The 16055-nt window shown below is 38.9% G+C and overlaps 2 protein-coding genes across 6 annotated transcripts; one reads left to right on the top strand and one right to left on the bottom strand.

Moving 5' to 3' along the window:
- Nucleotides 1-582: 582 nt before the first annotated feature.
- ralaa (v-ral simian leukemia viral oncogene homolog Aa (ras related)) lies at nucleotides 583-8259 on the bottom strand. Its single transcript, XM_028004265.1, has 5 exons — nucleotides 8123-8259; nucleotides 5616-5851; nucleotides 5332-5540; nucleotides 4748-4922; nucleotides 583-4665 (listed from the first exon to the last, which is right to left on the bottom strand). Exons 2-5 carry the CDS (start codon nucleotides 5727-5729, stop codon nucleotides 4543-4545), a joined length of 621 nt encoding a protein of 206 aa, XP_027860066.1. The 5' UTR covers nucleotides 5730-5851; nucleotides 8123-8259; the 3' UTR covers nucleotides 583-4542.
- Nucleotides 7812-15782, top strand: med1l (mediator complex subunit 1-like). 5 transcript variants are annotated; one of them, XM_028004263.1, is made up of 17 exons: nucleotides 7812-7866; nucleotides 8631-8722; nucleotides 10829-10904; nucleotides 10987-11041; nucleotides 11204-11330; nucleotides 11415-11443; nucleotides 11602-11673; nucleotides 11756-11830; nucleotides 11961-12037; nucleotides 12134-12196; nucleotides 12293-12422; nucleotides 12577-12635; nucleotides 12716-12834; nucleotides 12927-13122; nucleotides 13247-13342; nucleotides 14091-14202; nucleotides 14291-15782. In XM_028004263.1, the coding sequence occupies exons 1-17, from the start codon at nucleotides 7827-7829 to the stop codon at nucleotides 14586-14588; spliced, it is 1716 nt and encodes a 571-aa protein (XP_027860064.1). In that variant the 5' UTR covers nucleotides 7812-7826; the 3' UTR covers nucleotides 14589-15782. The 5 variants fall into 5 exon arrangements, with proteins under 5 accessions (XP_027860064.1, XP_027860061.1, XP_027860062.1 ...); XM_028004260.1 differs by having other exon boundaries at nucleotides 12511-12635; XM_028004261.1 differs by lacking the exon at nucleotides 7812-7866 and adding an exon at nucleotides 7885-8031 and having other exon boundaries at nucleotides 12511-12635.
- The last annotated feature ends 273 nt before the right edge of the window (nucleotides 15783-16055 follow it).

Genomic DNA, 16055 nt, shown 5'->3' with positions numbered 1-16055 from the left:
GAAAGAGGAGTGTGACACTTTTTAGAGCCACTATAACTATTTCCCCCCATCCCCTCCAATGCTTGCAGCAGGTAGTTCACTGGATCAAAGAGAAACTTTGATCTAATATCATGGTTTCCTTAAATAAATATTTTACTTGCCAGCAGAAATTTCCCAGTAAACTGAACATGAAGATAATTAATAATGGAAAATAAAAAAGAGTAAATGTAGCTAGATGTGACTTTTTGTTGTGATTGAGAATGATTACAAATTATTCAACTGAAATCCAGCTTTTTGTAATAATCTGCAGCCAAACGTTTAGGGAAGTGAAGCAGATGACATCCTGTGACGCATTCCCTGACATCCATGACAAAAAAAGAAGTAATCTAGTATGTGATAAATTCTGTTTGAAATATCAAGGTCAGGAGGTTGCAGAGATTCAGCATATTTGCAAAAAGAAACAAAAACAAACAGCCGAAAGGCGAAGTGTTTCTAAGGAAGCTCTTCGTTTTAAAGGTCAGCCTGTCTTTTCAGAGTAAACGAAACATGACCACGGTGAGAGAGACCAGCTGTTTCACAAGATCTCACAAACACATCTCCAAATGTTATTAGTAATATCCACTTTATTTGCCATTTCCAAATTACTCACAAAAAATGAATTGAAATGTAAGCTTCACCTCTTGCATTCACAAACCGGCTACATTAGTGGTAATGCTCAAAATAAGTAAACATGAAGGAGAGATTTAACCGATGGCATACGTACAACAACCATCCAGTCCAAGACGTAGATAGCCGTCATCACTCCAAGGGCATTAATAGAAAAAGGTAAAGCAAGTTAATTAAAAGCCCCATTAGGACATTCTGCTTGCAGCTTTTCACACAATATCTGCTTTAGAGTCCTGCAGAGGTATTGGCCTGTGAAGTTCGTTACATGAAAATGAAGCAAACAAAAAAAAAAAAAAAAAAAAACAGGAACAGTGTAGGGGAAGGCCTGCTCAAAACAAACTGGGGTCTTTCTTAGTTTCTTCCCAAGTCTCACTAACTTTTTGGGAAGGGCCCAATCTGTGTGATGCGCCGAAGGTTAGCCCTTAGAACATCTGTAACCGCTTTGTGTTCTGATGTAATGGCTTCCCAACATTTTGGGTCTAGCCTCCTTCTCTCCAGAGTCCAACTCTTTGCCTCTGTGTGCTTAATGCTCAACATGCGTCACGTTTCTATCAGGAAACACAATTGTACATTTTCTACGCATTAACTCGGGGAATCAATGAACTCTCACTGAGTCACTTTAAATCTAATAAGATGCATAACTTTTGGATGATGTTGTGTTTTCCGAGCTGAAATCGGATTCCTACTGAGAGCTTTAGAGCTGAAGTGCTTCTACTGCGCTTCGCCTTTTTGAAAGGTAGTTTAAAAGACACAGAGACGGTATTTTGAAATTTTTTACATTCCCTTGTTCCAGTTCCAAAAAACCCAAAACATAAAGTTTTGGACAGAAATTTAGATCCATTTTTCATGGGCATGAATGCGACACTAATACTAGATCTTCATAATTGATCTAAAGTGGGTTTTCTTCTGTCACTTGGTTAATCAAGCACACTACTTTAATGCATTTTAAAAACTACAATATAATGCACAAGTTTGAATTTATCAAATTGATCAAATTTATACATACAGGCTATAAAGAAATTCAAAACCCACAGTAACCACTGACAGCTAAATGTTTCCCTCAGAATGATGCTGCTTTCACCAAGCCTGACAAAAACGTCAGAAGTCCCAAACTGACTTTGTGGAAAAATAGTTCAATCGCTGCACCTAAATCCAATTTTTAAATTTAGTTAAGTTGTATGTTTGATAATCATTTCACTCTGCAAAGATAAATGATTAAATAAAGCATTTAAAGCCCTAAATGAGTATAATATCCATGCCCATGAGAAGTGTCTGACCAGAACTGTATTTACGCTCACATCAAGTTTAAAACATAATCAGACTGGATGTTAGCAGCAACCTTTATGTGGCTGTTGGAGGAAAAAAAAGTGTAAACATTTTAAATAAATGTCTTAATAATTAGAGCCTCAGTCTTAAGAATTAAGAATAGAAGGGTTTAGTTGGTGGTTTTCTTTCTTTTCTTGGTCAAATTTAGCTATTGCTGAAGAGCAGCCAGTTGCTTTCTGTGCTATTCAAACATAAACTTTCCTCTCAAACCATCCAGTTACAAGAACTAAAAAAAAAAAAAGGAAAGCATGACATTTTTGTTAACATGTTACAGAGAAGCCTTGCCACAGGATGCAGCTGATGGAACAAAAAAAAAAAAAGTAGAACGTCGATGACTTCTATGCTCTGCAAAGCACTGGCAGTTTAGGATTACAGGATGAGTAAGAAGGGATTATTCACATTCACGACGGACAGAGAGGCAACCGTGACGCACTGCACAAGAATTACAAAAGCCCTCAGAACCTTCCATTTCTTACACCAATTAAACTGTTTCACTTCCCCCTTGTCGACCCTCTGCTAAGGTTGTTTTTACACAACGCTGTAGTGCTGATCGGTTTATGCTCACCATGGAAATTTCTCATTCACTGGAATTAACAACTGGGCACTTATTTCAGGGTTCCTACACATTTTTCACTTGAAAAATCTAGACTCAAATTTTTAAATTGCTCAATTGTGTTTTAGGTCATTTTTGGCATGTAGGTAGAAGCTAAGAAGTTTTTTTTTTTTTTTTTTAAAAAGCATTCATAATCAGTATTTTCCATACACAAAACACTAGAAACCTGCTGCCCATGATCCACGGTACGTGGGCGCGGTTCTGTGTTAGACAATGTTAAACTGCATGGCTGATGTAGCGCTCCAACCGAAAGGGACTTCACTAACAAAGACTTGCATGGATTTCCAACCCAAACATACGCACAAACAAATCCAGATGAATAAAACTGCGCGTGCAAATGGATCCACACGCGTTTCTCCCTGTTCATTAGCTTATTATTTTGCAAAAAACAAGATTCTTTCATCTTAATGTGCCGTTATAGAGACAACAAGAGCTTATATTTGATTTTGTTGCGATAGTGAGTCCTTTATCTCAAGAAAGAAACATCTGGACTTTATACATATTAATTTGTCATTTTATCAGGGCAAAAAACTTTTTCTCTGTTTTAATAACAATTGTATTATATTGTTTTCTGAGAAAAAATTGTTTTTGAGTGTGTTGTGTGTTAGCAGTTTAGAGATAACCTTATTTAAACTGTTATCTGTAGAAAGGTCTGGAATGAAGATTTTGGAATAAAGGAACAAATAAGAGTCTATGAAGACAAATGTTTTTCTAGACAAGTTGATTTCATCAATACCGGTTCAGAATTTTGAAGACGGTGTAGGAACCCTGTTATTTGTATTACCTAGCAGTTTTCTTTGGTTGCTGACGGCAACGTTTTTGGAAAGAGGAAATTGTAATTCAATCTTTGCTTTTGCTTGTTTTCATCCTCTAACTCCTCCTTCTGTTAAGCTATTCCTAAATAAGAGATACATTTAAATGAAAACTAGTGTAATATAAAGTTGCTAATTAAAAGTCTGAGCCAAGAAAAAGTTGTCTGGAAGCAATTTTTTTTTAGTATTGAGCTGCATGTAGTGTTATGGAATCACCTCTTTTTTTTTAAATCAGAGCACCAGGGATTCCTCAATCACAAAAAAGGCAATGAAATTCCTTAGCCGAGCGAGGTAACACTTCTAAAACGTTAGGACTGAAAAATGTTCAAGTGTTGCAGAAATCCCTTTGAGGATTCAGGGTAGTGATCAATGTTGTTTGTGCATTTTTAGAAGACAAACTGACAGGAAGAAATGAAGGAGATGGAAAAACTGTGTGCCTATTTTACAGTGTTTCATGTGGAGGAGAATAAAAAAAAAGAAAAGAAAATAGTGTTTAAAAGCATGTTATCGCACAAAAAACAAGTATAAATGGCAACAGATGTGGGCACCTGCTTAGAAAAGGGAGGCGTTATTTTAATATAATCCTTTCCAGATTAACCAGTGGAAATTATATTTACTTGGTGGCACTTGAACCAGAAGTTCACACTGCAATGCTGAGTATTTCCAAGCAAAAGCGGTGGACTCTATTTATGGTCTGGGGGTTTTCCTGACTACACCTTCCCAGTTTAAGCCTTGGCTCTGAAAACGTCTCAGTCTTTCTCTATTGAACATACATCTGTACAGCTGTCTGAAGATAATATGAATACACTTTACAATTAAAATGTTGGGGGGGTTTTCAGGACATTTTAGGGCTTCTTGGCAAGCTCAGGCCTAAAATTAAAACACCACTTATCTATTAAAACTCTGTCATGTGTAAGAGTAAGAAGGAGAGATTACATAAATTATAAATTATTTTGAGTGTCAGCACATAAAAAGTTAAGAGCTAAAAATGGTGTATGAAGTGCCACCTCACTACTTCCTGATGCACGGTCAGAGGTCCTGCTTTAGCCAGGAACAGAAAGTCATGGTCAGGTCTGGGCACAAAAGAAATGCAAAAGTCTGAGAAATGTACATGTACACTAGCAGCTAGCCTGCTCTCCTTCACCACTATAAAATGCAGCATCTCTCTCTAATTCTTTTAGCCAGGCTTTTACTTTTCTTCTTCCCGTTCTTCTCTTTGCTGTCCTCCATTTTTCTCGCTCGGATCTCTCGCATCAGGTCAAAAAACACCTGAAAACAAACAAAAAAAAGTTAAAATTTTGTATTTATATAACATAATATGAGCTCGTTCAACTAGGAGGTGGTGACAAACCTTATCCACATTGGCACGGGTTTTGGCAGAAGTCTCCACATAACAGACGCCCCACTGCTCTGCACGAGCCTTCGCTTCGTCCGCACTGACCTGCCGCCGGTCGTCCAAGTCCGATTTATTGCCGACCAAGAGGAAGGGCACATTCTCGTCCTCCTTCACTCGCAGAATCTGCTCTCTGCAAAAACAGCCATGGAGCATGTACAGGTACAATGGAATGTGTGTCTTAATTAAAAGTACCTTTTTGGAAATAACAACCTCTAAGCAGGTATTAAGGATATGTTTCCTTAAATCCACATTTCCATTATAAAACTGTCTTAGTTTTAAGGCGAATATCGGTAACTCACGGTGTCACATCCTAATCAGCTAATGAACTCCTGCAAAAGATTCCTGAGACTGTAAACGTTCTCACTGTCTAGGTCAGTAGGCGACACAATCATGGGGAAGACAGCTGACTTGAAAGGCACAAAAGTTATTGCTATGGTAGTAGGTTTTTTTTTATAGAGTGCTTTTTTCCCAAGTATACTCAAAAAAAGTTAAGTGAAAGGAAAAAGTGTGGGTGTTCATGTAGATACGCTCTCTCGCACCTGAAGTCTACTGTTGCTGCAAAAGACTCCAGCTCTGTGATGGAAAATACGCAGAGGAAGCCCTCGCCGCTGCGGAAGTAGTTGTCCCGGATGGCGGCGTAGTCCTCCTGGCCAGCCGTGTCCAGGATGTCTATCTGCACCTCCTCACCGTCCAGCACTACTTTCTTCCTGTAGCTGTCTGCTTTAGTGGGTTCGTAGTCTTCAACAAACTGGGGGAAAAAAGTAGATTTGACCAGTTACAGGTGGAAGAAACGTGTCAGCCTGCTGAAATGCGAGACACCGACCTCATCATACATGAACTGGAGGGTGAGGGCTGATTTCCCCACCCCTCCGCTGCCCACCATGATCACTTTGTGGAGGGCCAGAGAGTTCTGTCCTTTGGGCTTTGTAGCGGCCATGGTTTGGCGTAGATGTCAAGGGCAGGGGGGGTGAAAGGTCAAGGCAGCGGGTGAATGGATGGGATTGCGAAAAGAAGATCGTAAAAGGATTCCAGGTGTAACGAAGTGCAGGGTAAAAATTCCTGTTAAAAGTACAGCAAGAAGGAGAAAATAATAAAAACATTGCATCATAATTTCCACAGGCTCCTTGTTCCATGTCTGCAGGTTGATGGATTTGTCAGGAGAGACGGATGTTACACTTAGACAAGCTGTGGAGAGCAACTGTTTCAGATCACACCAGATAAATTAAACTGTCTCCATTTTATTCCCTCTCTCCTAATATGCTTTCTTCCTTTTTTCACTGAAATAATTTAATTATTCATCTTTTTAATGCCAAAGAAGAAGATAAATATATTTGATTGCTGGTACAAATTACTCATTTAGCAGCATTTATCATTAAATTAAGACGAAATAATTTAAAAGAAAGAAAATCACATTCTGGCTGCTCTGTTTATTATGATTTTCTCATTTAGCCACAAACTTTTCTGTTTTCTGCTGGAATTTTATGCAATATACCAACACAAAGTAATGCATGATAAAGTGGTAGGAAAACAAAACATGTATAATATTTTTCTTTACAAATAAAAGCATATTGTGCAATTGAATTTGAACGTTACTTTCTAGTAAGTATTTTTTAGAACCACCTTTTGCTGTAATTTCACCAGAGCAGTTTTTAGGGGTATGTCTCCACTATCTTTGAATATCTACGCACTAAAAAGTTTCCCAATTTCTTTTTCTAAAATAGCACACTATCAGTCAGAACAGATGGAAAATGACTGAAGATTCATCTTCAAGTTTTGCCTCTGATTCTGTACTTTGACACAAAACGCAGTCAAGCTTCAATGTAGTTTGGTTGTGTGTTTAATGTTGTCTAGCTGGAAGGTGAATCTCAGAAGGATACGCCGCTGCAGAATATGATGCTGCCACCATCATGTTTTACAGTGGCAATAGTTTCCAGTGTGATGTCCAATTTATTTAATCACCTTCTCCCACGTTTGCCGTTTCTTTACATGGTTTTCTTTCAGCAGCGGCTTTTTTCTTACCATTGTTCCATAAATGACAGGCTTTACAGTGTTTGTGGTTAATAGTTGCCGTGCCGTTTCCTCTAACTCTTTGTGAAAGCAACGCATGCAGCAGTCAAAGTGTGCAGAAAAAAGATTCACTGAATGCAAAAGAGTCTCTTTATGCAAAGAAGGACAAGACTGAAAGGCAACTATGATTCACAAGGTTTCCAGTGGAGATGTGTTAAAGGTATATTGACCAGTATGTGCAATTCTTATGGGAAATTAAATAATTTATGATGGATTGAGGTAAAACAATTCAGGCTTTTCAGAATAAGAGACAAAACATCTCAACACTGCCTTAACACACACTGGAATTAAAATATTACTAAAATGCATCAACATTTAATTTTTAACTGCACCTTTTTAAAGGTAAAACAGTTGGGAAATTCCCAGAATGTAGCAGGAGTATCCTGTAGTTGAGGAAGGATCTGACATCTGCAAGAGCAATTTAGTGATCAGAACTAATGCATGGAGACCATAAGGGAATCATGATGCATAGAAAGGCATGGGTGAAGGCCCATTCCCAGCACAGGCCAAGGCAAACCACTTGGAAGCAGGATTAAACATGGGAATTCTGCCAATACTTCATTAGACAAATTAACAAAAGCTAATTTGCAACGTCAGCTGTCAGTCAATACAACGATTTAGCATTTAATGTAATGCTCACCTATTATTTACTTAACGTAAGTGCAAATAATAAAAATAGTGAACTATAAACGCCTTGTAAGAGTCTCATTCTCTTGATAAAACGATTAAATTATGTTATTTTAACATAATAATATTTGAAGGGAAAAACTATTATTTTCCTTGTATAAACCCGTAAGAGATAAATTAGCACTGAAATGCTAGTTTCTGGTAACTGAGCAATCAATAATTGAGCAAACTAATAAAAGAGGATATGGAAAACATGAACAACCCCCTTAACAGATGATTAAACTAGGAATGTACAGACTAAATACTCAAAATCCAAGCCTGGAGGCTATTAAAGTGGGCGATGTGGCTAAGCGAGCAGCTACCTAAACCGCACGGAGCAGGTAAACATGTCACCTGACGTTTAATTAGCAGCTGGGGAAGCTCAGGCTGATTGAAACGCCTCTAAAATCAAATCTGTATTATCCTGACACCCAGCAACAGATGCTTACACCGTTGAACAGCTCTGTCGATAGCAGAAGGGGGAAAAGAGGAGCTAGCAGCAAGCGGTTGGTACCACAGCAGCTAATCACAACTAACACGCAAAAAGGGGGGAAACCGGTTGCCGCGGTTAAAAGACGCTTTAATAGAACAACATACCTGCAAATTAACTGGTTTCCCCTTGGGGTAGAATGATAGTCGAATGGTGAGTGAGAAGAGGCAAAATAAAAACACTCTGCTTCCTGTGCTTGTTAGCTCATGGCTAGCTCGGTGGCTAACTCCAGGGACTCTGGCAGCGGGCTGACTGAACGTCCTGTGGGCTTGGCTCTGTCTGACAACGCCCGCCCGCCAGGGACACTCTCCCAGCTCTTCGTTTTACTTTTGAATTTAAACTGATTCTTCTGTCTCTTAAAAAAAAAAATCACTTTATTTTGATGCTACTAACTTTAATAATTTTCGTGAAGCTTATGATATGAATTGGGCCAATTTGCCTAAATGGGGAAACATTGGACAGGCACTAAGATGGCCAAATACTAGAGGTGTTGTTGAAAAGTGCTGAAAATGTAATTACACTTTCCTGCTATAAAAGCCAACTCTAGCTGCTACAGTAATAATGTACTGTAAATTAATCTCATTTGCCACATTTTCTGCTTTGGTTTTCTTTCAGTAATGAAAAAAAATACCAGCATTTCCAACTTGCACTGCAAGTTTGCAGAGAAAAGTTGGAATCACACATTTCAGCTTGTCCGCAGATGCATGGTAAGGCAATCTATGGTTAAGGCAAACTTTTTGTCCTTTTAATCACATGTTCATTTAAAAGAATAAAAAAAACCTGCCTTACAGTTGTTGAGTCAGTTTGGGATGGGCCCTTTAACAATATAACGTGATGAATCAGGAACTGCTGTGTGGCGATGCACTCCCATTAGATCATCCATAGTGGGATACTTGAGCCTTTGTTTGATCATTACTATGGACACTGATGTGCTTCTGATGTTTACTTAGTCTCACTTGCCATCTACATTAGAATGTAATCTTATGTAAACGCCTTAGAATAAATTTGTTTTATTACATTAGCTCACACTCAAACTATTTAAGTGCATTCAGCGAGAAATACAACCTCAGTGAGAAATATTTCTTGTAAATAAAGTTGCCAGTTCTGCACTTTTACTTCCATCACTAACCTAAATGTAGGACGTTTGCTAGTGTGTTATTGTTGGCAATAAACGCAGTCATAGCTAAGTGCAGTAGAGGTTCTGTGATGCTGTGGGACTGTTTCTTTTTGACTAAGCCCTGGGAATCTACATGATATTAGGAAGTCTTTGAACTAAGCTAATAAAAATATGATTGACTCCACTAGAAAACTGAAAACGAGTAATTATACAGGGTGATGATCCACACTACATGGCCAGTTGACAGAGAAATGGCTCATTGGACACAAATTTAACCTTGTTCTGTGACCAGCCCAGTCCCCACATGTTAAAATATTAAAAACATTTTTTGTGTAATGCAGAATGGTGGAACAAGACTCAGAGCTTGAGAGATATAGTGTGTTTGCCAACAATATGATATAAAAGTTTAAGAACAAAGGGTCGAATGTGCAAATGTTTATTATGCAGCCCAATCATGCCGTTTCTAAATATACTGAAGCCACTCTGGCCACTGCCTTCCTGCGCTGTTCCGCTTGATTCAAATCTCTTTTACAGCCCAGTCTGGGTTTTCTCCTGTTTACTTGGATTCCCTCCGGTAGAATTTCTACCAGGCTAATCAGCGAACAGAAGAAGTTGTGAATGATATTGATTTTCTGTGTTGCTGTAGAATTGTAGTCTGCCTGTACTTTTACTAATGGCAGCAGCGTCATTGTGCTAAGCCGTTCGGTGTTGGCCACGCTTCAAAATGTTGAACAGCCATTTTGTTCGGATAGGCACTTCTCTTTTTGCAGTGAAGGATGGTTCAGCTTAAGGTTAGCTATGTTTATAGCCAACGCGTTGTGCCGTGCGTAAGGAGGCGCGCGTCAACTCCGCTCACACGCGTTGGCATCGCGCGTAATCTGGTCATGCACTTCTGAATTTTTGTGGGGATCGCACTCCATTCACAAAAACATGTACGACTACCAAGGTGCTCTAGTAGAGCAGGTCCTTTTGCACTGTCCTTTATATACACCCGCCTTTCAGGGCTCATTTGATGAGAATAGGACTCCAACCTGCGAGTCAACGATTGGGTAAAATGTAAAACTTAAACAGCGTGTACGCCTGTCGGAGGCGGTAATGCACCGACTTTGCTGTTGGTCAGTTGCCAAAAAACATAGAAGAGTCCACGCCTCCAGGACACAATAGCCCTTCTGTGCGAAGCAAAGTGTAGAGTAAGGGGGCTGTTTTTTGGGGTTTTTTTTACCTGGCTACGACAAAGCTAACCCGCGTGCAGAGAGTCTGGAAGTAGAAGACGGTTGAGTTTTCTTGAGATTTTCATGGGTGGAGCCCTCACAGAGGAGAATATTTGTGGATTTATTTAAAGTGGAGTTTGGCAGGGGTCAGTCTCCAGAGTATGGTAAGGCAATCTTTATTACTTGGTGGTCTAAAGTGATGTGTGGCCCAAAAGGATACTGCAGTTGGGGCTAGATATACAATACTGACCAGCAAGGATTATGAAGAAATTAGATTCTCAAACCAAAGGATGAGTTCACAGTATATTTGCCCTCTGTTTAAGACTCTACGTAAAGGATCCTCAGTGTCAATATTTCCCTTGCTGTGGTATCATGCAGCTCGTGTTCGTTGAGGGGACAGACAGCACTGGACTGTTGACACAAGCCTCACATTGCTGCACAACACATCCTTTGTTGGGTTTTCACTTCCCTTTGTCCCACAATAGGAGAAATCCAGGGATGAATCCAAACCTTGTGAGCCGCTTGTGAGATCTTTGGAGAGACTCCAGGAAGAGCTTCAGGGTAAACAAATATTCCAATGATTCATTTTTCTGCTTCCTAGCACAGTAATATTGGTAACATTATTTTTTTCTTTAATTTTCAGCACCAACTATGAACAACATGAAATGCAGACTGGAAATGATCGCCAAACAACAAGGGTAAATGCATTTGGTTGTAACATGACAAAATAATAATTAAAAAAAACTTTGTGAGCTGGTGAATAAAAGTGTTTATATCTCAGATCTAGCTCTCTTGTAGTTGATGCATCATTTATTGTAGTGTCTAACCTTCATTCATATATCATTTTTTGCTTTTTTTAGGATGGGTTTTCACTTTACTGAGTCCACCTGCTACCTGACAGCTGACTTTTTCTACCTGGAAGTGTTGCTGCTGCCGTCTGGTGAGGTGCAGGAGGTAAAGGTGGCTCTACAGGGAGAACACCCCGCTGTAAGCTGACTCTGCCCTTCAGGCAATATGAAGCTACCCCTCTTTTTGAATTTTGTTCACTAATGCACTAAAATTGCTTTGCAGCCCAGCAGGTCCCTTTTGCATCTTCTTAGGTAAGCGATGACGGAATGTTACATTTACATTTCTGACATCTTGTCAGGTGAAACAGGCAATTTATCGGCAACAACTTCGGATGACAACAACAGTTTCAGCCGTTGAGTAATTTACCTGCAAATGCTAATTCTCCTTTTTTTTTCTGGATAATTTAAAGGTCCAATAACTTTTCTGATTTTTCCATGAGGCTGGGAGAACTGTTTGCTCAGTACAACATTCCTGGAGACAAGTAGGTTTTCCTAAGACATTCACAATTCACTTTTAAAATCTGGAATAGTTACCATTTGGCCTCCCATCTCTTGCTTTCACAGTAAAACAAAATCAAAAATGTTGAAATCCCTACAATGCCTCTGGAAAGACCTTCAGCAAATATCAGATATGCCAAAGTAAGTAACAAAAAAGGCTAACATGGTGATTTTTAGCAGTTACTATTAAAAATAGCAGTAACAGTTTACACCGCTTTTGGACAACTTGAATTAAACTGTTTATTCATTAACAATGTTTTCTTTCTTTTAGTGAACCAAAGTGCTTTGAAGCTCAAATGGGCTTAATAAACAATGGCAGGGTTGGCTTTTTAATGGCAGAAAAACAAGGCACGAGTTGGAACTTTTTACACTAAATCATACACATGGATTTCTTTTCTTTTTAGGATCTGATTTCTTATTTTTTTTATTTCTTTTTTTTTCCAGATTATCCTCCATCTCTTTACTTCTATAGCTCACCAAATGATTGCCTGAAGAACTCGGAGTTGTGTAAGATTCTGATTTGACTTCTGATTTCTCTTCTCAATTCAATGTCTGATCATGCAGCAGATTCAAAGTTGCATCTTTTATTCTTTTATTTCATAGCATTTGAGGAATTGCAGGAGTTCAAACCAGCTGTCCAGGCAGCCCGAGCTACAATCGGAGTCAGCGACTTGACTCGCAAGCTTCAGATGACATCTCTAATCTCAGAGGCTCCTCAGCTGGACACTCAGGGGTCTGTATTTTATTTTAGTCTCTCATTCAGTAGAATAATGTGAAAGTCCCAGCTGCTAGTTAACAATAAACCTGCATCTTGGAGCCAGTTGTCCTGCAGTCGCTGCTTTCAGTGAGGTTTCGAATGAGATGCTTCCCACATGTTTCCTGCTCAGACTGAAGACACCAATACCTGTGCTTTTTCATATTGTGGAGAGAGTTGGACAAATCACAGGTTAGAAACTTCTCCTAGAAAAAAAAATCTAACTTCTTTTTGTTTTCAAAAGCTCCACACTCATTCCATTGTTTCTCCAGGCGTGACTATACCAGATTGTGACCTCCAGTGGGCACCATTACCCAAGCTTCTGATGAAAGCTTCTGAAAGTGCAAAAAGCCCCTCAGAGCCATTAGATGGACAGGAGATCTTTACAGTGGTACGAATCTGCTTTTAGCTTTATTTATGTTTTTTGTCAATGTAAATTCTTATGGAATATATGCTGAGGGAGAATCGAAATGTGTCGTCCAGGTTTTTCCCGAGGGTGGGATGCACACTTATGTTCTCCCTGATTCTTCATGGGATGTTCCCACACAAAGAGCAGCTTTGCTGGCCAGCGTTCCTTTCACCCAGCCGGCTCACGTCTCAGCCGTGCTGGAGCTGCTGCGTCACCAGTGTGCCTTTAACACCCTGCTGAGGAGCTGCTTGACTCAGAGTGCCAGTCCAGGTGGGAGGATGTTCATGTGGTAGAATTATATCCAATATGGAGGAAGGGATGCTGCCAAGAAGACTTGTAATGCTCTTATTATATTTATGTTGTGTTTTGCTTTATTTCTGTGAATTCCCACCAGCTTCAGTTTGTGACCTGCACTTTGAGGTCCGCCCAGAGTACACTACCAGCATTTCTGTGACCTTCCGTCAACCCCACATTGACCGTCTTGCTGTCTGTAAGCATTTTTTTAAAGAAAATTTTATGGGGAAAAAAAAGCCACTTAATTTAAGTATTTTTCAGGTCTGGATAAGTATAGGAGGAAAATGTTTGAATTTCCAGACTTGATTTCATATGGTTTATGGTTCCTGCAGGTTTGGTATTTAAAGCCTGTCCTCTGCAGTAATTTCTGTCATAAATTGATAGAGAACATTGTGTTCTGTAAATTCAAAAGAACTGTAGTGGACCTGTAGAAATACTCTAAGCATTTTGAATCTGCCTTAGCCATTAACATCATTAGATTATATGTAGTGTAAAAGTGGTGTATATTAATATACTACTCCTGTTGCTGCTAAAACTACTGATTTTTAAATGAAGTAAAAATGACTGAACTGTAAATGTGAGTCTGAGTGTGTGCAACTTTCACAAGAAATATCTATGAACCGTGTTTATTGGTAAACCTTTTGCTTCAAATTGTAGGAAAGTTAAAAAATATACATTAGTTGTAACTCTAACTAAAAAATATTTAGTCTATTTATGTACACCTTAAAATTTGTGGCCTAATTTTTCAGAGTGGTGTAATTGGTGTCTGTGAAATGAGTCTTAAAAATGACGAGATTGCCAGCTCAGGGTCACTGTCAGCTGCAAACGTCTTTCTGTTTGTAAGATTAACATAGTTTCTTTATTGCAACTGAAACACATATACCTTATAACCTCTACAGAACTAATTAGTAAACATATAGACTCATGTGCTTTTCCGTCACCAGTGCTGGTCAACATACCTAATGCCCGTCAGATCACCTGCCAGTTGTTTGGAGGAGGACTTTATGATTTATCTACTGCCATACTGGATGAATACATCTCCATAGTTCTGACTAGGTTTGTTTTGTACTATTGCAGAAATACTAATTTTAATTGTTTTCATAATACTCGTGTGTATATAAATATATATATTTTTTTATCTCAGATGTATGTCCATTCCTGTGGCCATGAGGGCATTATACATCAGGCTGGAGAAAACCACCAGCTGCCCCATCACCGCAGTAGCTGAAAATGACCGTCTGAGTCCTGTGATGGACACCGATGGCCAGTCGCCTGCAGCCTCCCAAAGCGCAGCCATGCCAGAGCATGACGGTGTTCCTGGTTCAGTTTGCGGTGCCGTATCTGTCTCTAAATCTGAGCTTCATCCTGAAATGAGCGCCAGCATGCCTGACGACCTTCACCCATTCGTTCCTGTGGCTCCAATGGCAAACTGTCAGAGCTGATCTCAGCATAAGGAGGGCTTAGCAGCTGCCTGCGTCACAGATTATTGGACTTTATTAAGAAACTGGCCACTGTGTAACAATTTGAGATGCTGATGGTTGAATCTGTCTCACTATGCATTCCAGTGTGGTAGGGATGGCTGGCTGTAAAGGTTTTTGAGGTCTGGCAGTGGGCCTCGAAAGGGCAGGAAACCAGTTGCTTGTTACCATGTGAGCCAGTAAGTCCTGGTTTAAATGTCTCTATATTGGCTTGTGGAGACCAAACAGATCTGACATTTTTCAGCTTTGAAAAAATGAAAACTTTGTTGAATAAAGAAACAATTTGGTTTGAATAGAGAAAAGAAAGCTAGAAGAAATTTCTTGATTACAGTTGAGGACCATCTTGCTTTTTCTGGACTCCTGCCAGGACTTGTACAAATATAGAAGAAATGCCTGTAGCCTGTACAATCGAAGAAGAAATGTTTATACGACTACAGAGGAGACAATGTGATTTTTACTGCATTACAGGTCTTTGTATACAATTTTCTAAACCTACTGAAATGGAGGAGGATTTTTTATTAGTTTTATTTTTTTAACATGTATTTAGAATATTTGATCCAACTGTTGACAGTAGACAACTGGCTTTGTCTGCATGCATATCCAAAGACCTGTGTGACTGCTATTCATTGAAGTAGCCAAACATGTGGGGTTAGAAATGCTCTCCTTTCAGAGGAACCGTGTCCTTGAAATATTTTTGTTCTGGCTGGTTGAGAAAGTTCACAAAAGGAGCACATGATGATGCTGGATTTTAAATAACTGTCCAAGCTTTTGTAAACCTGAGAAAGAAATGTAGCCATTTACACAGAATAGCAGAAAGTGTGTTTTGTAGGGGTCTTGGTGAAGCTTTCAAGTATAAGTAAACTGTACACACTCACACACGCACAGTCAGCTGGTGGTGGCAGCATCATAATGTTGGGCTGTTTTACAGCGTTGCAAATCTGTACTTCAAATTGCCATGTAGAATATTGAAATAAAGATACAGGCCAATGTTCTAGTAAAACAATAATATGAGGACAGCAGGAGGGAATTTAAAATATATTTTCACTATATAATGTATTACAACTAAAAGTTAGAATATTATATCAAATATTGAGCTTGAAAGTTTGACCAGTGTAAAGGATATGCTTTCTTACCTCTACTAATAAAAACTGAAATTACTGTTTGTTCTTTTTGTTTTTGTACAAATCAAATAAAGGTTTCATAAATCCAAAGAAATTTCTGTTTAAAGATTAGAAAACTATTCAAATCATTTTGATCAGACACTAAAGTATCATTAACCACCTGCCACACAAGATTATGGTGTTTCAATCAAAATGTGCTCTATTTGCTACGTTTGTGCTCCATAACACTTTACTCTCGATATTTAAAATGTAATTCTGAATAAATAAATTTGTAGCCCTGAACTGAAGGTAAACAGTTTGAGTTCAGGAT

This window comes from Xiphophorus couchianus, chromosome 21 (assembly GCF_001444195.1).
Source record: "Xiphophorus couchianus chromosome 21, X_couchianus-1.0, whole genome shotgun sequence".
Lineage (NCBI taxonomy): Eukaryota > Metazoa > Chordata > Actinopteri > Cyprinodontiformes > Poeciliidae > Xiphophorus > Xiphophorus couchianus.
The sequence above is the reverse complement of the archived record's forward strand: the minus strand, read 5'-3'. Positions and strand labels throughout refer to the sequence as shown.

Bases quoted from the DNA above. Each gene is read 5' to 3' on its own strand.
- med1l (XM_028004260.1), top strand. From the start codon at position 7,827: ATGTGGCTAAGCGAGCAGCTACCTAAACCGCACGGAGCAG. The intron at 7,867-8,630 runs GTAAACATGTCA...GTTTTCTTTCAG, and splicing joins ACCTAAACCGCACGGAGCAG to TAATGAAAAAAAATACCAGC. The intron at 12,197-12,292 runs GTAAGATTCTGA...TTTATTTCATAG, and splicing joins CCTGAAGAACTCGGAGTTGT to CATTTGAGGAATTGCAGGAG.
- ralaa (XM_028004265.1), bottom strand. From the start codon at position 5,729: ATGGCCGCTACAAAGCCCAAAGGACAGAACTCTCTGGCCCTCCACAAA. The intron at 4,923-5,331 runs GTGCGAGAGAGC...CTGTTTTTGCAG, and splicing joins GCAGCAACAGTAGACTTCAG to AGAGCAGATTCTGCGAGTGA. The intron at 4,666-4,747 runs GTTTGTCACCAC...GTTTGTTTTCAG, and splicing joins CCCGTGCCAATGTGGATAAG to GTGTTTTTTGACCTGATGCG.